This window comes from Mauremys mutica, chromosome 9, assembly GCF_020497125.1.
Source record: "Mauremys mutica isolate MM-2020 ecotype Southern chromosome 9, ASM2049712v1, whole genome shotgun sequence".
Lineage (NCBI taxonomy): Eukaryota > Metazoa > Chordata > Testudines > Geoemydidae > Mauremys > Mauremys mutica.
Window position 1 is genome coordinate 21607377 of NC_059080.1, and position 22973 is coordinate 21630349.

The 22973-nt window shown below is 44.0% G+C and overlaps 1 protein-coding gene across 6 annotated transcripts in view; it reads right to left on the reverse strand.

Annotated features, from left to right (window-relative positions):
* The window catches only part of ARHGEF9 (Cdc42 guanine nucleotide exchange factor 9), a 306568-nt gene that overhangs the window by 154165 nt on the left and 129430 nt on the right, over nucleotides 1-22973 (reverse strand). Inside the window, exon 1 of one of the 6 annotated variants that reach the window (XM_045031344.1) lies at nucleotides 17040-17125. The exons of 4 other annotated variants lie outside the window; for them this stretch is intronic. In XM_045031344.1, coding sequence (XP_044887279.1) covers nucleotides 17040-17111 — 72 coding nt within the window. In that variant the 5' untranslated portion in view covers nucleotides 17112-17125. Of the gene's footprint in view, nucleotides 1-1970; nucleotides 2583-17039; nucleotides 17126-22973 lie in introns of those variants that run through there. One more of the 6 variants, XM_045031345.1, reaches the window with a different exon arrangement.

A 22973-nucleotide genomic window follows, 5' to 3' on the forward strand; every position in this document is an offset into this window, starting at 1 on the left:
TTGGTTTTCTGAGGGGAAAAATCCCAGGCAAAGAATTCCCATTTCATGGTCATGTATGTTCATTCAATATGGTTCCAAGAGGTTTTCCAACCAATGCATATATTGACATCAGATGGCTAAGATAGAAAACACGGCAAATTCTACTTGTTAAGCCATCCAAACCATCATCATGATGATTTTTTAAAAGAAGACCCACTCAGTCTTCTGTAAAGTGAAGCAATCACCTGTTCCATGGGTAGCTACAAGTGAGTAAAAGGAAAAACAGCCAGCAGGCACTGGAGTTGTTGCTATGGGCTTGTGTCACAATTTATGGAGGCATTATTTATAGACAGATAAAATATGTATTAAAACTGGCTATATTGATTAAACATTTCTTGCTGGTTTATGTAGCTGAATGCTACAACATTTTGACGCTAGTGATTTTTTTTTCTTCCCTATATTTGCAGTTAAAGCCAGGTTTGAAAGTGTCAGATTTGCAGCATTTGTTTTAATTTCAAATTCTGACACTTTACTATAACTATACACTTAACTATACATAAAACTGTTGCTTAAGTTGTAACTGACACACTCATCTGGATATATATGTGTATACAGTATACGTCTATATCTATATCCGTCTATATCTATGGCTTTGTGGATATGTATTATTCCAGCTAACCGAGTACATAGCAAAAATAATGTAGACAGATGGAGCTAGTTCGAACTGCCTGTATTATCACAGAAATACACTCTCAGTTAATATTATCATGAGACGCAAACATTCCCAAAACAGGCTCTGATTATTTTTAACTTTTATTTGTTTATTTTAGCAAGCCTGAATCTTTTCTTGTAGCAGAAATAATAAAGAGTGGACAAGATTTCAGACAGAAACACTTCTTCTGTGTATGATATTTGCATGGAGAAGATATTACTCTTCCCAGCACATTTCGTATTCCTACTAAACTTTGTGCATTGAAACCCACCTCCAAAACCACCCTGTTACCCAGCTTGCAAACAATTTCATTTTGCTCTGGCCATCTCATAACAGAAGGACCTCGAACTAGTGGCCACCTTCTCATTGAGCCTATAATATGTAACTTAGCACTTCATTTTCAAGAAAATCAATGTAAATGAAGTCGCCAAAAACTGCCCATATTGGAATCCTGTTATCCCTGAGATGGGCAAAGATTTTTCATTTGTACATTAAAAAAAAAGGAAGCCTAACTAATATTTTTAGGAAAAAAATCAAAACAAGACCAAAACCCCTGCATCTGTTGCTTTAACAGAGGAAAACAAAGCATGCATTACTTTTCATCTCTGATCTCTTCCCACTCTGCAAAGATATGAAACACACATAAACAGAAAAAAAGCTCAGCTGGTTATGTTTCATTCTCTGCTATATGTCTAAAGAAAAGAGCTATGCTAAACTGGTGGGAACACAGAATTTGGAGGCTTCTGGACTGAATATTGAGTATTCGAGTCACACTGTCAAGGCAACAGAAATAAATAAATCAATCAAATTTCTTCCCCTTTTTGTGGTTAAATGTTATTTTAGCAAAGATTTAATAACATTAATTTCTCAGCTAGGATTTCTCTCCACCTTTTAAAAACGTCCAGTGCTCTAGATTCAATTAAATACACACCGTCTCTCACCTGGCAACTACATAGTTACTCTCAGAGACACTAGACATTAATTGCTTGCAAGAAATGTTGACCAAAAAATCCCTATTCTGTTCTTAACGGGAGTCCATATTTTTTAAAGGACTCAAAACAACACACCTAGTGCTTATTCTTTTAACATTTTTTTTTACTCTGTTTCTAGCTAGGTATGTACAGCTGTATCTAGCTATCTGTAACCAAGAGATATATGAATGGATTATTATTATTTATCACATTTAAAACCCAGGCAATAAGCAGCTACACTTACAGGCATACTTAAAAGACAAGACATGACAAAAGATTTACGGAGAGATAATATACCAACGTCATACATATCACAGCGAGGCCATGTTGAAGCTCAGTGCGTTCTCCCCCCTCAGTAAGAAATCTCTCTCTCTTTCTCTCTCTCTCTCTCTCCTTTCTCTCTCTCTCTCTCTCTCTCTCTCGCTCTTGCTCTCTTGTTGAATTGCTAGTGGCAGTAGCCCCCAACAGCTCAGGAGAAAAAATCCATTTAACGAGTGCCCAGGAAGAACATGAGTATGACATTCACAAGCAATAGCACTACGATCACTGCAAAAACGACCACCGTTTGAACATCCAAGGTCATGGTGCAATGCAGAACACTGTAGTGTTCAAGATGTGGGGCTGGTAGATTTGGAGATGTCAACCTCTGCTCTGTGAGACTGTCCATGCATCCACCATGCTAGAATAAAGGAGAAAGCTGTTCCTGGTTTGGTTTGTTGGTTGGTATTTGGTTTTGGTCTGCTGTTTGTTTGTTTGTTTATCCCCCTATCTGCTGCCTCTAGCTCATTCTGGAGCCTGCTAAATGAAGCATCATCACAATCAGTGATCACTTCAGACGCAAAATCCTTCCTTTAAAAAAAAACAACCAAACACGCAAATGCTGGCTGCAAGGTCCTTTCTCTTTCTCTTCCCCCCTCTCTCTCTCCTTCTCTTTCTTGCTGGCTGGCTTGCTTTTTAATTCGTCAAGCCAGTGCAGATAAGCAGCCTGTGTGAGTGTGACAGCTCTGCAAGCTGCTGCTGCTGCATCTCTCAATGCGAGGCGGGCCCTTTCGCATACTAATCAGCTCCAGTGACCAGGCAGTGAAGGGAACTTGGCTGTCAGTCAAATGCAAAGGAAAAGCTGGAACCATAAATGAGTCTTCCATTTAGTATGGCAGTGAGGAGCAGGATGGTTTCTTCTGCTTTTAAAGCAGTTCAGAAAATACATCACTTTATGGAACAGAGCGTGTGGTCTAGTGGTTAGAGCACAGGCCGGTGCCTCAGGAGACCTCCAGTCTAGTCCACTGGCTTCTTGTGTAACTTGATCAAGGCACTATGTGTATTGTGGATTAATCTTTGGATGAACAATGTTGTTATTTCTAGGAGGCTGTTCAGTTTAGGGACAGATAAGATGGCAAGAGTCACAGAGTTTAAGGCCAGAAGGAACCACAGGTTCATTTCGTCTGACTTCCTGTATCTCACAGGCCACCAGCACCATCCAGCCACCTGCACATTAAACCCAACAATGGAAATCAGACCAAAGCATTACAGGCCACAGGAGACTAGACTATTATGTGCCACAGGCCGAGAAGCTGAGCTCTTATTATGCCTTTTGTCAGAAGGAGCAACCCACACCCAGTCATTTGGCACCTCAGTGTGGGTCTGAAAACTAGAGCGTATGTTTTGGAGAGTAAGGGACTCTCTCTTCTTCTCAGTTCTGCACAGCACCATGTACGCTATCAAACTATAAATACCTTATGGCACAATCTCTTTGTCCTTGGTACTGCACGTGCTGCATTGCTAACAGATTTCTCCGCACAGAGAACTAAATTATGCCTTAATCCCATGGACACAGATGTACAGAAGAGTGGAGTAAAGGGAAAAGGGGTTGTAGTAACTTTATTTATGCTACAACCATCCAGAAAGTTCATTCCTACACTAAGAAAACAAAAACACACACACAAAAACCCTCTCTTTCCCCGCGCCTCCAGGTCATTTAGGACCTTAAAAGATAAATATACAATACTTTGTTTCCCAGTTCCTGTCCTCTCTCTACACTCAGTGAATTCTGAAAAGCAATGATTGATGGCAGTAAGGGTAAGACAAATGTAGAAACACTGCCAATGCACATGCCTTACATGCTGAAATGTGAAAATCAGGGCTGATCTTCGATGCATTCCAGGAAATCTGCTCTTGAGAATTTACTCAGGAAGTTTATGCATGGAGACCAGGATGACGGGCAACAAATGAGTGTCATTTTCATTGAAATTAAAAACTGCCAAGATTTCAGAAAGATGCTAGGCTCTTTAATTTAAGTGGATGTAGCCCAAGCCTCCTTGAGCCATCTTCTCTCATCACATGATCCTAGTCATTAAAGATCTGAGTTGGTGTGTTACTTCTGTTGCCGTGGGATATAACAACAAAACTCCCGGACCCAGGGGAGATATCCAGGGTCTGAACTCAGGACCTCTAGATCTAAAAAGTATAAGCCTTGGCTACTTAAGCTAAAGGACCAGCCTCCTTAGAAGGCAGGCAGTAGCAGACTCAGACAAACTTCTGTGTGGTCCAATCATTAGAGGGGGACAAAGCCCCATAGCAGGTTGATGTAGGTTACATGATAGTCAATTAGCAGGAGGCAGTGTTTTTTGTCATGACACCTTCATGATAGAACAGTGCATAGAATAGTGACAGAAGTGCTCCTGATGTCATTCAAAGTGATTGGGATCCGATCCTGACCTCACAGCACTGAAGCTGATGGAGTTACAGCAGTGTGAGATCAGAATCAGGCCTTAGGTCTGAGCTGTCATTTAAAGCTCTGTTAAAGAAACAGATGTTTGCTGTTGGGCTTATTTTATTGTCACCTCTGTCCAGCGGCGGCTCTAGCCATTTCGCCGCCCCAAGCATGGCGGCACGCCACGGGGGGCGCTCTGCCGGTCGCCGGTCCCACGGCTCTAGTGGACCTCCCGCAGACGTGCCTGCGGAGGGTCCGCTGGTCCCGCGGTTCTGGTGGACCTCCTGCAGGCGTGCCTGCAGATGCTCCACTGGAGCCGCGGGACCAGCGGACCCTCGACAGGGATGCCTGCAGGAGGTCCACCGGAGCCACCTGCCGCCCTCCTGGCGACCGGCAGAGCGTCCCCTGTGGCATGCCGCCCCAAGCACGCGCTTGGCGTGCTGGGGCCTGGAGCCGGCCCTGCCTCTGTCTATTGGATGAGTTTATGTAACAGACTCATTCATAAGTTGCCAGTAGGGTTTGAACCTCCAGCACCAAACAGGCCTCTCCCACTGACCCTAAAAGAGAAAGTCCTTTCTCTGGCAGGAGAGGCTGTTACCTTCTAGCAGTGCCTGGCACCAGACAAGCCACCCACTTTGCCAGTCTGTCACATTCAGTGCTGGTGAAAGGTGCTGGATCAGTAGTGGGCAACCTGCAGCCCGCGGGCCACATGTGGGCCGTCAGGGTAATCCGCTGGCAGGCCGCAAGACAGTTTGCTGACGTTGACCGTCTGGAGGCATGGCCGCCCGCAGCTCTCAGTGGCCGCGGTTCACCATTCCTGGCCAATGGGAGCTGCGGGAAGCGGCGGCCAGAACATCCCTGCGGCCCACGCCACTTCCCGCAGCTCCCATTGGCCGGGAACAGCGAACCGCAGCCACTGGGAGCTGCGGGCAGCCATGCCTGTGGACGGTCAATATAAACAAACTGTCTCGTGGCCCGCCAGTGGATTACCCTGACAGGCCGCATGCGGCCTGCGGGCCACAAATTGCCCACCACTGTGGTGGATCTTTAGCTCACAGAATAGGTACAGACAGTAGCTGTGCAAGCTCGCCCCACACTCTCAACCCATCCTAGCAAGGAAGGAGTATTTCTGGGGTGGGAGGGGAATCCATGCTCCATGGCTCATTCACACTATGGTTTCTGCTGAGGCTGCTAATGGTTTCTGTGATGGGGACATCTGCTTACTGGGAACTAGACTGAGATTACAAAATATTTACCGTTTTCTGACTAGGTCTAGAGTAAGTGTGTTGTGTTGATGTGTGTCAGGAGTAAGTGTAGGCTTGTGTTATGTGTGATGTAAGATGGATTCTTCTGCTTCCCTTCAAAAAAATAAAAACAATAAAAAAATAAAAGCAAAACTCCATTGCCAATGTTTGAGGTTCCTTGTTCAGTTCAAACAGAACATTTCTCATTCAGGAGCAGACAGTGAAGGAAGATTTTCACCTGCATATTTACAAGAAGCTGCTTTATAAACTTGCTCAAAACAACACAACTGCTTCATTAACACACACTGACCAGATTGCACCAGCCTGACAGATCTGCTGGAGTATTTCTCTCTGAACTTGCACTCTCTACTGCTAGTTTTAAGGAGCATTTCTAGGATTCTTCTGACTGATGCATATATTCTACCAATTCAAACTATCCAGAAGGACAAATACATTCAAAGGGTGTGGCATTTGTTGGTGATGTCATCATTTTCCAAACTCATTTATTTTCTCCTCTGACTGTTTTCTTTCCAGCTCAGATAAACCTGTTCCAAACCCCCAGATCCGAACACCTCTGAACTTTGAGGAAGTTCCAGTCTGGGTCTGAACTTTGCCACTGACTTTTCCTACAACTGCAATGGATCTGATTAACCTAAAACTCAGAGGAACCAGTGGTGCAAGTAGAATTAATTTCTTACCGGTACCCTGCACTCACTGGAGGGACACAAATGGGGGGCACCAGCTAAATGGGGGGGGGGAAACATGATCCCCCACGCGACTTCTCCCCACCTCCAGCACGGGGCCACTGCGCTCTCCCTGTCCCTTCCCCATGATCCATCCCACATTACCTGGGGGTGGGCTCTGTCCTCCTCCCGCCTCGCTGGAGACTTCTGAACCACAGGGCTCTCTGGAACCACAGTGGCAAAAGGAGCAGAACATGGGGCCGCTGGGTGGCCTCATGCTGGCAGCTCTTCCAGGGTGGCTGTACCACCCCCAGCCCTGCCCCCAGCCCCTCCGGAAGACAGGGCTGGGGGCAGGGCTGGGGCAGTACAGCCGTGCCAGAGGAGCTACACATTCTGCTTCTTTCGCCATTGCGGTTCCTGGGAGAGCCCAGCGGTTCAGGGCTCTCCCAGGAACCACGGTGGCGAAAGGAGAAGAATGTGGGGCTGGTGGCAGCAGCTCCTTTGGTGTAGCTGTACCACCCCCAACCCTGTCCTCCGGCGTGGAGTTGCTGGCATGGGGCCTCTGGGTGACCCCACGTTCTGCTCCTTCTATGTTTTTCCAGTATGGAGTACCGGCTATAAATATCTTACAGGTATGGCATACCAGACCATACCGCTGTACTTGCACCGCTGAGAGGAACCCTGACTTACAGCCGGTCTCCGTCTCTAAAATGGGCCAAACCAAAATCCCAGACCCAAACGCCCTTGGACTCTGGGGGAGTTTGGATCTGGAACCTAACCTTGTGGCTCATGCTCATCTCTACTTCCTACAAACGGAATCACTAGGGGTTGTGTTGTGTGCTAACCTCACAAACATGGCATCGAGTAATTGCCACCATGTGACTCAACACATTGATGCTCAGCAGAATATTTCTCAGGAGACTTGAAAGGATACAAATGTGCAGGAGCATGGACAAGAGAAGAGATTCAAGTGTGTCATTCTTTCTGCTGAACACCAGACTCTAAATCTGAACTCCTCGTGGGCCATCCACTCCATAACCTTAGTGTATACACACAGGGACAGCATGCACATACACTCACATTACAGGAGCTTTCACAACCACAATTTACAATGAGGGTTCAAGGATGACATGTTTAGTATCAGAAGGCAGGAGCCAGTTCTGAAGGCATAACACAGACCATGCAAATAAGAACTGGTTCAAGTAGCTGCCACTAAGAAATTTCACTTTTTTTAATGTACTGGACTCGAATACAGAGAAAATGGGAGCGGCCACTGAAAACATACCAACTGTAATCTTGTTAATTTTGAGACTTATGTCGTTAAAGAAGCAGCACCAGTTCCCATAGACTCATGCCACACATCTGCATTTGTAATAAACTGGCTTAAGGCATGTGATCATGTCTCTCACTCGGGGATAACCCCAGTGATTCTAATGGACTTACTCACAACTAAAGGAGACACTCCTTTAGCTCAGGCAGTAGTGACTTATGCTTTAAACAGTTCAATTCTCATTGAAATCTCTGCTGTCTCTGCAGTCACTAACAGAGAGAGGGAGGATGGTCCAGTAGTTAGGGCCTGACACTCTGGAGACCTGGGTTCAAGACTCTGTTCTGCCACAGACTTCCTATGTGAAGCTGGGCAAGTCTCTTTGTGCCTCAGTTCCCCCATCTGTAAAATAGGGATAATAGTGTCTCACTAAGATTGTGAGGTGCTCAGATACTATGGTGCGGGGGCCATATAAGAACCTGAGACAGGTAGATAGAGCATGACTGTGTTTTTAGTACAGTTACATGGTTTTCACAAGGAATTCCCAATCCACATCATATTCTTTTGGCCTAAAACAGCCAAGGAAACAGCCATTGTGTACAACCCAGAACATGGGCTAACTACTTATTCTAAACTATCTATTCCACATTGTATTTATCTGTGACACTCTGAGCACCTTTCCCAAACCTAAGGAAGAGCTCTGTGTAACTCAAAAGCTTGTCTCTCCCACCACCAGCAGTTGGTCCAGTAAAAGCTATTTCCTCACCCGCCTTGTGTCTCTATTGTGTACAACAGTAAGAAGTCACTAAATTTCACATCCATCCCCATGCTGAGAGCAGCCTCTTACAGGAGACATGTTTTTAACAAACTAAGAATAAGGATAGTGACACTTCCCAATTTGATTTATTTTTTAAATCTTGATCGCAAGTTACTAGTAATGACAACGTTGTGCTTTTCAGACACAACAAGCTTTGTTAAAATGACAGCTCTAAGCAGCACTGTTCCAAATGGATCGGGGCCTGGTTTATGAATGTTGGGTAGAAATCAAATAGTAAGAGCTTCCAGTCCAGTCACTTATTGTTTGGTCAGTAATAAATCTGTGACCTAAAGCCAAATGGTTCTAAATCTAAATCACTGATGAAGATATTGAACAGAACTTTACCCAGGACCAATTCCTGCAGGACCCTACTCGATATGCCCTTCTATCATGACTGCAAACCACTGATAACTACTCTCTGGGAATGGTTTTCCAACCAGTATTGCACCCGCCTTATAGTAGCTCCATATAAATTGTATTTTCCTAATTTGTTTATGAGATGGTCATGTGAAACAGTATCAAAAGCGTAACTAAAGTCAAGATATCCTACATCTACCACTTCCCCCCAACCCACAAAGCCTGTCAAAGAAAGCTATTAGGTTGGTTTGACATGATTTGTTCTTGACAAATCCATGCTGACTGTTACTTATCACCTTATAATCTTTTAGATGTTTGAAAATAAAATTATTTGCTCCATTATCTTTCCGGGTACTGAAGTTATGATGGCCTCTGCAGAGTATATAGGAGAGATTAGGGTTACACTTTTCTCTGAACAAAGCTTCTACTCTACCATGTCTTCCAGAGAAGTTTGCAGCTTCATCAAATGCATAAGCAGCCATCTGTTTGTGGTCCAATTTACAAGTACTTTGTTGTCACAGATGCAGCCGATGTGTCTTCTATAACCTGAACATCTAGAAATGCATCTACTGGCCTACCACTAACTTCAAGATAATGTACACAATTACAATACTTGGCACCCATTTGCATCGATGCATTCATCAGCCATGTATGTAAAAATTTTTGAATTTGGTGAGAGGTTTCTTCACTTTTTCAACTGCTGAGTCCTTCACAATTGTACTACATGCTTCTAACCAGTCAGTTGAGTTTCTTGCAGAAAGATAGTGAGCATTTGCTTTCTTGTTCGGAACCAGTGTCCAACCCTAGGGTTAACAAGTGTCAACGCACTTAACATTGACCTCTAGTTTGTAGTGTGTGGTATTTCTTGCTAAAATAGAAAGTATGTGACAGCCATGTTTGTTTGCATAAACTGTGTTGTGCCTCCAGCATTAACAATCTCATAAAGAACTTCTAAAATTAGTGACTGGTTAGTAAGGTTTTCTACATGTCGATGCACTCCAGAGACTTGGTGTTCTGCAGCCTTTTCATATAGTTTGTCAGCATTGCTGGCTTTGCTGATTGGTCTGGCAAACCAAGCTCCTCCACTTTTACCAATTGTAGCAATGGGAAGTTTCCCTTATTCATAAGCTTTTTTGCAAGAGGTGCACCAGTAGCCATCTTTTGTAATGTCAAAAAATGGGAAAAGTTTGATCTACAAACATAAGGAACTGCCTTTTGGTTGTGGAGACACAGTTTCTTCAGTAGGTAGCTGTATTTGTGCTTTGGGCTGTTCGGCTGTAAATACACCACTTGAACCTTCAGATGACATATTCTTGGTATGTTCTTCATCTTGGTTAGTTTGACCACTAGGTGGTCTGATAGGGAAACTTGGGGGAGGTGTAGGGAAATCCCTGCTTGGGGTTCAGGCATTGGCTTCAGCTGGCATTTTGGGCAAAGATTCCAGTGGGTTATTGGTTTATCCCAACTGGTTAAAATAAGTCAGCTGGCCCCTGTCCTGCACTGCATGGGACAGCCTGTCCTGCATCCTGTACTACTCACTTGAAGGACATTGCAGAAGTCATTCTGGATTGGAAAAGTGCCCTTCTCATTCCTTGTGTGACACGTTTCCACCAGGCAAAGACTGACATTTTTACTCCTCTCGTGAAAGGAGTACATATGAGAAATGCTCCCAGCTTTGTCCAGTCTCTGCTTTGAGGAGCTAACTGCTTCCGTCCTTCTTCTCCCCAAAGCTGTGGTTTGACGTGGTAACAGACATGGTCACAAGGCTTGTTTTGGTGCTCAGCTCACCTTCTGCCCTCCCCTCTGTTTTTCTCAGACACTTCATAGGGACATGCACTTGGATGGATTCTCCCATATGCTACAACCCCTCTATGCTGCTGAAGAGAGGCTGTAAAAGCCCCAGCCAGCTGAAGGAGAATATACTTGGTGCTGGCACTGCATTGGTATGCTACCGACTGCCTTATACAGGCCAACTCAGGGTGCATATGGGTGGAGCCATGAGCAGGAGAAGGCACATTAAGGGTGTGTGTTGAGGGTTGCAGAGTTGCCAGTAAGCAGCTAAGGCAGAGCTGCTGCAACTTAGCTCCCTGGCTGCTTAACTTACACTGCGGCCATTTTAGCCCCCGCAACAGCCCAGAAACCTGAAGGCACCAAGGTGGGTTAATGCCACGTTGGCCCTCCCCCTTCCCAGGCTACCCTTGTGTGTTCTGCACCCCTGGAAGGCTCAGTGCTCAACCTCATGCCTACACTCACTCAGCTTTTCGAAAAAATGCTTGGAAATAGTCCCCCTCAGCATTCCCAATGGGGGAAATTTATGGAGGGAACAAAGGATGGATGCAAGGCACTAAGCTGCACGGTGCTGAAGGGAAAAGGTGGAGCGATTACAGGAGTTCTTGCACCTCTGCCTGTCCTGGAAGGGGATCTCTGTACCATTCCCAATAAGTTGACACATTTAAGCAGGGCCGCCCAGAGAATTCAGGGGGCCTGGGGCAAAGCGGGGGAGCTGCGGTGCTTGTACTCACCCAGCGGCGGTCCAGGTCTTCGGCGGTGGGGGCCCTTCAGTCGCTCTGCGTCTTCAGCAGCACTGAAGGGTCCCCCACCGCCGAAATGTCACCGAAGAGCTGGACCGCTGCCGGGCCAGGGCTCGTGGGGCCCGGGGCAAATTGCCCCACATCCCCCTCCCTCGGGCAGCCCTGCATTTAAGGCTTTGGGGATAGATAAGCCTTGGATGGAGGTGCTGGTTCTTTGAAGAGATGTACCCCATGGTTTGTAGAGGGCAGTAGCAGCTATCCCTGCCCCATAGGTTGGAGGTGAACATTCAGTTCCCTCTCACAACCTTGCAAAGAATCTCCACATGAAATCTGATGGCTGCAAGTGGAGATTGATTTCACCTTCTGGGAGCAGTCTTACAGAACCCAGGGGCAGTGCACCTGATGATGGACTTGAGGAAGAAGGAGCCAGATGCTCAAAAGCAGAAAGGACACAAAACTGTTCCATGTGAGAATCAAGGATGTGTTTCAGTTTTGCCACAACATAGTAAGATTCTTTAAAAGTCAATGCATCACCTCTCCTGCGCTGCTAAAGAGCACATCTAATAGAGTGTTTTCAGCTGTCTAAGCCTGACGAGGTCCAGCAATTAATAGTGCAGCGCTGACATATTGGGCAGAATGAAAAGAGTATGATCCATGATGTACATACTAACAACCAACACCATAAGCCTTGGAGAGGAAAGGGCAGGAGAAGAGAAAGTTTTCCACTCAGCTGTGGGTCGTTGGGTATCCTTGTAGAAAGCGATGGTTTAATTAGACCCTCTGCAGCACAGAGTCTCTCCCTCTTCAGAGCATGGGTTAAGATCAAATCTGCTCAAGTAAGTGTCCGATTCAGGCACCTCCCCTGATATGGTGTAAGAAATTCACACTGCTCCCTCATCAAAGGCCTGAGAATTTGAAATACCAATAACAATAATGTAGTGCACTCTTCTAGCAACTTTCATCCAGGGAGTTCTTAACAAAGTTTGACTAACAGTCATTAATTAAGCCTCCTATTAGCCTTGCAGGATAGGAAAGCATAAGCTGCTAGCCTCTGTCTCCCCAGCCCAGGAAGGACTAACACCATGCCAAAAGTCTCTTCAGGCCCTTCCTTCACTTCAATTCTTTATATGTAGAACTCACAAAGGAACACCAAACCAAAGCTATTTGCAGGAGCCCTTCCCCTTGCAACTCTCCCACCTGCTTTAGAAGCCAACTTCCTTCCCCCAGCTCCCCCCTTCCACTGAGCTCTTCAGCCCTTTCTAGGAATCATCTGCCCCCCTTCCCAGAAGGGTCTAATAATCCCCTCTCCTCGGCCCAAACACCTGTTCTAAAAAGGGCTCTGTCTCAGAACAGGGCAGGCTGGCTGCAGCCCTCCTGGCCCTTAAAGAAGCAGACTGCCTTGTTACAAGAAATATTAACACATTCATTTTATGCATGAGGAAAGTGGCGCACAGGGAGAATTCCACAACTAGCTCAGGGTCACAAAGCAGGTCAGTGGCAGAGGTGGGAATAGAACCAATGGTCCTAACTCCCAATTCCTTGTTCTAGCCATTAGACCACATTCAAAGAATGCAAAGGACCTGTTAAAAATCAGTTGTTGGTGTTTCCTTTCCCCTAGCTGCTTGTTTTTCTCCTGCCCCTTACAGAGGCTGTCGGTTATATTTGGCCCTGATTTTCCCTCGTCAAGATGAATAGTGGGTACTGGATGAACATCATCTTGTTAGGATATACACTGATCTTGTGTATTTCATATAAATTAACCCAGGGTATTGGAAGCACCTCTCAGAACACGAGCATCTACTCAAAGATGAAAGAAGAGCCCAGTGAACTCCCAGTGGATGTGGCACCCGTTCCATGAAAGAGATGACACCAGTATGCTAGGAAAAAATAGCAATTCCAACTGGATGGCACTGGAGGTATGAATTTATTGTCACATTTTTATCCATGAGAATGTTATCTGCATTTTTTGAAGTTTATATCAATTTCTTTTTTTAAATCAGAGGAGATTCCGTCCATATTCCACACTGGCTGACAACACCACACACACTCCCACTAACTGGGGATGGGGATGCACCATGTATAAATCTGTACAGGATTTGGTCCTCCATATAATACAGTACAATAGTCCACCTACAACAAAGATTACCCGCCTCATCAGTCACACAGGACTTCCAAGTCCAAAGGTGACATTTTTATGACACGAAAGGGGCTACAGTAAACTGGGAAATTTTGGCAGGCATGGAGATGACAAGAGTTATCAGAAAGTGCCTGAAGGTCACTATGTCTATCTGGCAGATGTGGACCAGTATACAGATGCAGAAGATGCAATTCTCTGGTATTATGTTGGATTATTTGAGAAACAAAACGGTATGCGACTACATAATGAAAGGTGTATGGTAAAGCATACACACAAATAGGGTGGAGCTAAGCTATGCACGCAGCCTCAGCTTTGGCATTTCTGGAGTTCTGAGTACTTAACTGTGCAACCTTAATATTCTCCTACCATAATATTTAGTTTAGATATAATATACATTACATGTCTGAAGCTTGGGTCTTGAATTTTGTGGGAGAGGAAGAGGAGGTTCAAAATCTGAGGCCCCATTTCAGCAAAGCACTTGAGCGTGTGTTTAAGTTTAAGCATGTGTTATGTGTAATTGAGGTCAATGGGATTTAAGCACATACTTAGGTGCTTTGCTGAACTGGGGCCTGAACCAGGATCTGGAGTTTGCATCTGGCCCATCTCTCTATAATAGACCAAGCCAGATACCAGGATCTAAACATGTTCACATTTTAGGGATTTCATAATCTGGATCTGGAACCAAAATTTGCAATTTAGGTCATTCTCTAATACTATGCACCTTCCATTGCTTATCTACATTACATAATAGGCAGGTAGGTTTTTTTGTGTGTTGTTTTGTTTTAGACAAGATGTCTTTTCATAACAATAGAAACTATTGGAGGCTGAGACAATTTGATGATTTTTTGTTATCTAACAGCTTAGTCACTTGAAGAATTAGTCATGTTCAAACTAACAGCCAGGCTGGAAGATCACCAAAGCAACAATTTTGGAGCAGAAGAAGCTAATGACATAAATAGATGAGCATGTGAACATGAAGCATTTCAGAGATTTCTCAAGAAATCTTTTTTTAAGCATCCCTACGTTCAAACAAATCAATTCTTAGTAAATATAATGTCAGTGAAAACTAAGACAACTGCTATGCTCAAATACTACAGTGATGGACATGAGATGGACGGACAGGCAGACGGACCAACCACTTGGCGCTTTTGGTTTCACAATGGGTGCATATTGCTTGATATTATACAAATAATACTTTGTATTTCTCTGGCACCTTCCATCCAAGGATCTCAAAGTGTCTTTCAAATATTAATAACAGAATCAGCACAGCACCCTGGTGAGGTAAGGAAGTTATTATTATGTCTATTTTACAGATGTGAGAATTGACAGAGAGGTGAAGTGCCTGTGATTTGCCCAAGTTCACACGGCAACTTTATGACACAGATGGGAATAAAACCCAGGTCTCCTGATTCTGTCCTATGATTTAGTCACAGGACCAACCTTCATCCCATGCCAGGTATTGATTGTTTTATTATTTATTACATTATCAACTATTTATTATCCCTTGTGTTTATTGTGCACTCATATAAGAATAAAACCAGAGGGAGACTAACGCTGAAACATCCAAACTGTCCTAAGGGTATAGGATATGGGTGTGGAGGGAAAATCATCATGGTCCAATAGATGCTCAGAAAATAAATAATGTGTGGGGAAAATTCCACTATGAAACAAGCTTAATCCTTCAGGAATTTCTAATCAACAGCACAGAAAGTGCACATTTGACCCAAGTGTCAATCTTCTGTGACAACAGAGTCCAACATGAATAGGAATAGACTTGAAATAACCCATTCTCTTTCTGGAGAAAGGGCCCTTCTAGTTAGGGTGGAGCATTCAGTGGTGATGAAAACTCTGGGTTAGGGTGCAGTGTTCATCTTCTCCGAGTGCTCCAATCCACTCTGCAGGACAGTGCAATTCTCTTTGTGCATATTATTGCAAAGGGCCAGATTCTGCAAGCTGCTGAGTGCGCTCAGCTCCCTTTAATCTCAGTGGGAGCTGAGGGGGCTCAGTGCCTCCTCAAACAGATCCTATTGTCCTCCTACACATGGGCATTGGGAGGTTTTTATCTCCTGAGTAGATCTTTAGCTTTTAAAAAAAGAAAATTGTCCAGATTCTCAGCCAGTTTTCTGACATTGAACCCATTCAAATGCTGGAGTGTGAGTAGCCTGTGCTACCTGGAGGACTGTTTGATTTACATACTGATAACTGGGGAAGAACAAGTTAGATAAGATTATGTGGAAGTTCGGCTGCTGATTTGCACTCCTCACAGCCTCTCCACTAGATTTTGCATTTGTATTCGTGTCATTAATTTTTGTTTAATTTTGTCATATTTTATCCACTTTGATTTGCAAGAGTTTGGTTTTAGATTTTTTTTTTTTAAATGATTATGTGAAAAATCAGCAATTGAATTTTTTTTTAAAAAATGCACAAAATTAGGTTTGCTGCGACAATCTGCTTTAAAGGGGCCTGACTCTGAACCTGTTAAAGCCAATGGCAACCTTTGCATTGCCTTCCACGGGCACAGGACTGAGCCCAGAATGAGACTCAAAGAGGAAACAAAGATATATTGCAGATACACGCTTCTATTTTCTTTAATAAATACAGATAATGCTTGAAAAAAAACATACTTCTTTAATCCACCTTGGGAGCATTTCAGAAAATATCATATTGTGCAGATGACTTTAAAATGGCTCATTTGATTTTCATGATGGATCAATATTCTGAGTGAGGAAACTCCTACCCGGACAATCATCTTACCTGCATTGCTGGTCGGCTGTGTATATTTATTCTTATCACTAGCAATGACAGTTAGTTTCAGCTTGCAGGGTTAGAAACAGATACTTGCAGAGTTTAGCAACCTACTCAATACCAATGAAGCGTGTAAAATACCCTCGCAGGAAGCTAGCATCATTGGCAAAAGATTAATTGTTTAAAAAATAGAAAGCAGCACATGCACAAACCCAACAACTTAATATGACAGAATAATAGCAAGGTTTAAGTGGCAGGTTTAGAAATAAAGAACAGCCTACTACCAGAATAAAAGGCGTGACCAACTGTAAAATATATAGATCTGTGTCTTTGATACATGTGACTAGCATTGAAAAAGAATGAGCGTAACTCCTTGTCTTAATCTAGTGACGAGAAAAGTAAAAAGCAGCATTTACGTATCATGTTATAAATAAATGATGTTATTTCAGTTTTACACTAATGCAACTGAGCAGAATCTGGCCCAAGGCTGTAACTGATACATACTTTTCTTGATGTTTTTTAATCAGTATTCATAAAACAATGAAATCTATACAAGCGAGAACTGTTGTGGATGGCTTGATGGATGCTCATGAAAATAGGTCTAATTTCATTTGGATGAGAGGTTAAGGTTTTCTATCATACCATAGGCTATGGCAGCCTAGCATCTGTGAGTGCAATAGTGAACCTCACTCCAGCAGTAAGAGTTATAAGACCATTTTACATTTCTACACTGCTTTTCTGATGATGATTTCTAGACTACATATATTCCGATCACTTCAGCCTCCACTGAAGGGCAGCTACATCTGGGGTGGAATATGACAACTGTTCAACAGAGCATAGCAACATGACCCAACAGTTTAAAGACAGAAAGTAAAAAGTAACTTACCCAATGGGAACCACAAGAGGAATATAAGTAGGATGGAATATAACTATTTGGATTGGAATTTGGCCCGGACATCTGGGTTAACACTCCTTGTCTTGGAAATAGGGTGCAGATTTGTTAATGACCAAATGATCAGGAACTCAGCTTCACCGCTCAGCCAAGAGACAACACCTGCAGCATCATAGCGCCCCCTACCAAAATGCTGGAACTTCAATTCAACATTGAGAGACGACTACCACCTATTACATCACTTAAACCATTTAAGCCCCTTCACATCAGGCTGCAGCATTATGGCTCATAAATATCTCGTATGCAAACCTTATTTGTTTTTATCAATTGTCTGCTCCATTTTCAAATGATAGATAGAATAATTTCAATACTCTTGTGATTGTTAACCCTTTGAAAAAGCTACAGAAATCATGGCCCTGGAATTAATTTTCCCCCAGCAAGAATTAAAGGTATTTGGTAATTCCTGGTTCAAACCTGTTTCAGAATCGGTCATCTGCCTAAACTTTCACTTTCCAAAAAATTTCCCAGACTGTGTTTACAAAAATATTATAGGCTCTTTAGCAGTCGCCATATTTTATTTTTAAGGGGTTGTAGGGAAAGAGGCTTCGAGTGATCAGTGAAAAATAAAGTGTCCCTTCCTGATGACAAATAGTTGGAAAGATCAACAGATAAGAGGGAGTGACAGCACCTCATCTTGGCTATAGCAATTCCCCTACCCACCCACCCACCCCCCAAAATCCATCACAGCACAGTAGTTGCCTAGGAGGTAAAATAAAAGAGGAAAGAAAGACATTGGACCTTTCTCCACTGCTCTCTTTCAACTTGATAATCTCTGAAAATGTAAATAGGCAAATTCGTGCCGGGTGACTTCGGTTGCTTAGACACCAGTTGGAGCAGGGAGAATGTCATTACTGGAGAATTACACTTGGGTGGATGGGATTGGGGGGGAGGGGGAGGGAGAGAGAAATTAAAAGCCTGGACATTTTTAAAAGAAAAAACAAAATCCTGAAATCGGTACCAGGTGCTAGACAAACATTAAATACAAACCTAAATACCCTGGTGTCTGACACAGGACAGCTGCCCACACCCCGACACTCAGCTTAGATCATGGGCTCAGAGTCTTTAGGCAGTGTAAACCTCTAGAGCTCAAATTTGTATAACATTTCTCAGAGGGGATGGAAGGTGGGGGAGGAACCTGCACAAAAGGTCTCAAAGCTATGGACTGGGATCAATGGGTAACCCACAGCTGTTTCTATACTAGGCTTTCCTCTGAAATGTTCCCCACCACTGCTAAGATCGGTTCAGTTCCACCAGTGGTAGCCAAAGTGCAGACAGGGCTCCCAGGTGACCCCCGTGCTCTAAGCACTATGTTGTCTACACCTGCTCAGACCAGGGCTACACTACAGTTCTCCTCATTGCTACCCTCAGTGGAGATGCAGCAGTGTTAGCATCAGTGGGAAATTGTACTGAAAGAAAAAAGCCTAGTGTATAAAGAAAGGGCTCAGGCAAATAATATTACAAAGCAGAGGCAGTTCTGTAGGAGACAGAGATCTGGGGAGAGGAAGGGGGAACTGTGTCTCTCAGTCCGGAAGTTATTGAACAGTTAGCCCTGTCTAAGGTGGGGGAATTTCCCTGGCTTCCCCAACCACAACAGAAAAATCAACACAAAGCTGCACTCCAGTCACGAGCAGCAAGAACAGCTGTAAACTGGCTGTCATCGTTTAAACTGCTTTCTTGAAGCCTCCGCTTTTAAGATGGGTGTTTTACAGTCCAGACCCAAGTGACAGCAGGAACACGACAGCTTAGTAACAAATAAAACACACACCCCAACTCATCTGCCACGGAAGAGACAGATCGGATCGGTTCCACTTGCAACAATGCTGTTGACAACCAACACCCCCATTCCCAGTTCTCTTCTCTCCCTCCGTGATTCTTTTCACCCAGCTGTTTCACCCGACACACCGCACGCTAGCCCCTGGAAAATGATATTCCGCACACACACGCACCCCTCCAGAAAGCCACCCCCGAACCTGCCAAATCTCTGCCATGTCATTTTCTTTCTTTTAAATCTCTTCTTTGGCTCAGCAGTTTTGTAATGCAGGGACCCTAAAATGGCTACAGCATGATCAATGATTTTCAAGGACAGAGAGTAAAGAAGGAGTCTGGAGAAAGGATTGAGGCTTATTTCCCCTTCCAAGTACTGCAATAGGAGGAAAAGAGAAAGACATAGCTACCTGAACTCACCATTCCTGAGCCATCCCTTAGCCACTGCATGTTGCTTCTGATGATGTCCTTATTATCGGGGGGGGGGGGGGAACCCACCACTTGCAGAGAGCTGAAAGAAAAAGAGAAGCCCCTCTCCCCGGTCCCTACCCCAGCCTAACCCTTCAGTCAGACATCCCTCAGCCCAGCAGTCTCGTGCCTGTCAAGAGCATGTTAATAGCAGCCTCTCACTACCTGGGATTTTATTTTATTTATTTATTTGAAGCACAGGCAGAGGGGGATTTTTCTTGCTTCCCTTTTCCACATGTGCTTTGAAAACTATGTGCATTCAAGGGGGAATTGGGAGGGACGGGAAACGTACGGGGGAGGAAATGAGGGGGAATAAAAACAGTGGAGCTTATGATAATTTGCTCCTCACCTCTTCTTCGCTGCCGCCTGGGTTCTCCCTCATCCCCCTTTGCTCTGGGATTCCCAAATCTGCAGAGTCAGCAAATCCATTTGTGCTCAGAGTTAGTCATTTGGGTTTCCGCTGACAGTTGTGAAGGAGGTAAGTTAGATCTTGCTTCTTATTACTACTAAATCCCCATTACACTGGAACCAAGCTGCCCATCCAGGCAGTCTTTCAGGAGTAAGCCCCTGTGCTGATGCCCCTCTCCTCCCCCAACCACTTTGGTTCTGCTTCTTCCTGACTATTTAACTCTCTCTCCCTCCTCCTCTTTCTGTTTCCAGGCTCTCAAATCTGGAGAATGAAATGACAGACCCCTGCATGGGTGAAAGGGAAAGACACCCAAGGTGAGTTCTTCACCAGTGAGATCATGCACCCTCAGAGGCATAATCTACTTTCTATCATTGACATATATTGGGTCAGCCAATGTGGCACTGAGTGGGGAAGAAAACAATAAAATATGGCGCACTTCTGTGGCAACAGCTAATGAATCCTCACAGCATGTCCCTTTTTGGCAGGCATGTCAATGCCGTGCTCCCTATTTGTCAGAGGCGGCGCAGAGAGAGAGAGACGTGACTCACCCCAGGCCACACAGTGAGTCGGTAGCACTGCCAGAAGTAGAAATTCTGACTCCCTACGCGGTTCCTCATTCCTCTCGGCCAATCTGCCTCCTATGAGGGAGAATCCATCTCTGGAACAGACGCGTATTTAAATACAATAGAGGTTTCATTATTTCTATCATCAGGCATGATAAAGGGGGGTCTCTTTTTTACTTAATGCCCAGAGAAACAACATGAGATGTCATGATTCTTGCTACAGCCTCTTTCAAGATCCTCTACTCCCTTTCGTGCCAGCTGACAAAATTAAAACTTCAGAGGCAGAGGGGGACAGATGAAATTGATGGGAGACCACATACTGGGATGGGAGGGAACAAAACGGTATCAATTAAAGCTGGCCCGTGCTTTCTGCTCTTGGTGCACAATTCTAGGGGAGGGATACAGTTCTCTATTGATTTCTGAAGGATGAGCCAAAAAAAAACCTAAATGAAATTTATCATCTCATTTGCAATCTACATGTTTTTCCATAAGGCTTATGCATGAAAGAAATGTATTTGATTCTCAAGTTCTTGGTCTCCATTTCCATTCTTGTTGTCAGGGATAACTCAAACATTTTTCAACAAACATCTTTTTTCAATTACAATCAAAATCTTTCCACCTTGTTCCCCAGTTCCATGATTCCTGCATAGGTCAGTGGTAACCAAAAAGTTACTAGAGGAGAGCCAGACCCAAAACCAGATATCCCAACATAGGGGAAGAAGTGGATGTGTCAAGGACACGAGAGGGAAGATGACCCGACAGAACAGAACTCCCCTCAGTCTGATCCACCACTGGCATGGTTTGGGCAGGCCTGAATCAGGAAACAACAAGCAGCGCCACATGGTTATTTATCACTCTCCCCTAGGTCTCGGCATAGCTGGGACGTAGCAGCGAATCTGGTCCTAAATTTATTTTTTTTTAAATGAAGCCAAAGCAAAGCAGAGGGAAGAAGTGGAAGGATGTGTCGCACTAACTTAGTACTAACTGGGTCGCACCTAGCATGCTCTAGTTGAATCAAGCCACCTTTCATCCTCTTATCTTTAATATATACTCTGACAGTCTTCATTATTTCTGGATGTGACTGACAAAAGAGAGGGAGAGCATCATAAGTGAACTATTTATAGCTGCGCACAACTCTGCAATCATACCCAAGTTTCTCATATTTGGTGACAGGAAACCCAGCTGTGTTGCTCTCAGTTAAAGAGGGTTTCCCATCTGAAAAATCCAGCCTCCAAACATTTTCCTGGAAAGGATGAACTGTCAGGCAGAAACCTCCTGCTTATTCTTGTTTTTCCTACAAACACTCTAATCCATATCAATCGGGGGGCCAAGTGCCTTGTTATAGGGAGTTATTTCACCTTTAATAAGTGATCTGCTGTGTTGTCAACCCCAAGTGTTTAAAAATTATGAGTCAGGCTTCAAAATATTTTGAGATTGACTTAAACATTATACATTTCCATTTTCTTCTTTGCTTTCTGGTTTTGGAGCCTTTAGGGTGCACTCAGGTCACATTCTCAAACTTTTCTCTGCAACCATGGAGGGCTAGAAACTATATTTCTGTAATGAAAACAGATTATTTCATAATCTCGGGACTCCAGGATCAGGAGCTTTAAGAAAAAACATAAAATATAAGACTCACAATAAAATCATTAGCAACACTACACTGAATAAATCTCTTTTCTAGGCGATAAGGCCTCATCACACATTTTAATAGTAAGGGATGAGCAGACTGCAGCCACTGAGCCAAACACAGCCCCCAGAGATCTACAGGGCAGTCCTCGCCTATTCTAATTTTTGCAAGTATGGAATGTGGAGACCACAAGCCTTAGCAATATTCCATCTTAACTCATGAGCTTTCCCCTATACACACATATATACATATATCATATACGGAAATAATTTCAAGGTAACAAGATATGTACACAACATAAAGCAACTCATGTATTCTTTATCCTTAACCTTGGCCCTTCCCTCTGCAACTCCACACGGTCCATTGTCATCTCTTGCTGTGTGACTCTTCAGTTATGGACTGACTTGGTGTCCCTTTCTAAAATGCCTGTAGTCCTTTTGGGCAAGGACACAGAGACAGAAACCGTGACCACTGGCATGTACCAGCAATAAGGGCCTGACATATAATTCTTATTCTGTTTAGGAAAATTAACATACTGTATTGTCTATTAAGCATTTGGGAGTCAAGTTAGTTGGAAAGAAAGCAGGGCATGTTTGTAACTGCAGAAGCACCCCATTCCACTGGGGCATTCAAGTCCCAGGAAATATCTGGGCATGCTCACAGACTTAATACATCCATGACCATAGTTAATCCCACACTAATGTTCCATCCTCTCATTTCCATAGACACTCCCATATTGTTGACTTGATATCCATCCTTACTCCCACTAGTACTTGTTACTTATAGAAATTGGCATCCCGTAACACAGCCATTCAAAAGCCTGGACAGATGCCCCAAATATGAGGGACAATGAAGGTCATGGAGGGAGCAGATAATGCAGAAACAATTCAGGAAGGTTGCCTAACATTTTTTGCCCTTCAGCCTTTATATAATACAGTCAAGAAAAGTTGCTTGATGCCAGACTTGTGTGGGAGGGAGGCAAGGGGAAGATATGGATTAATATACGGTAACAAGACTACCTACTAGGGTAGCAA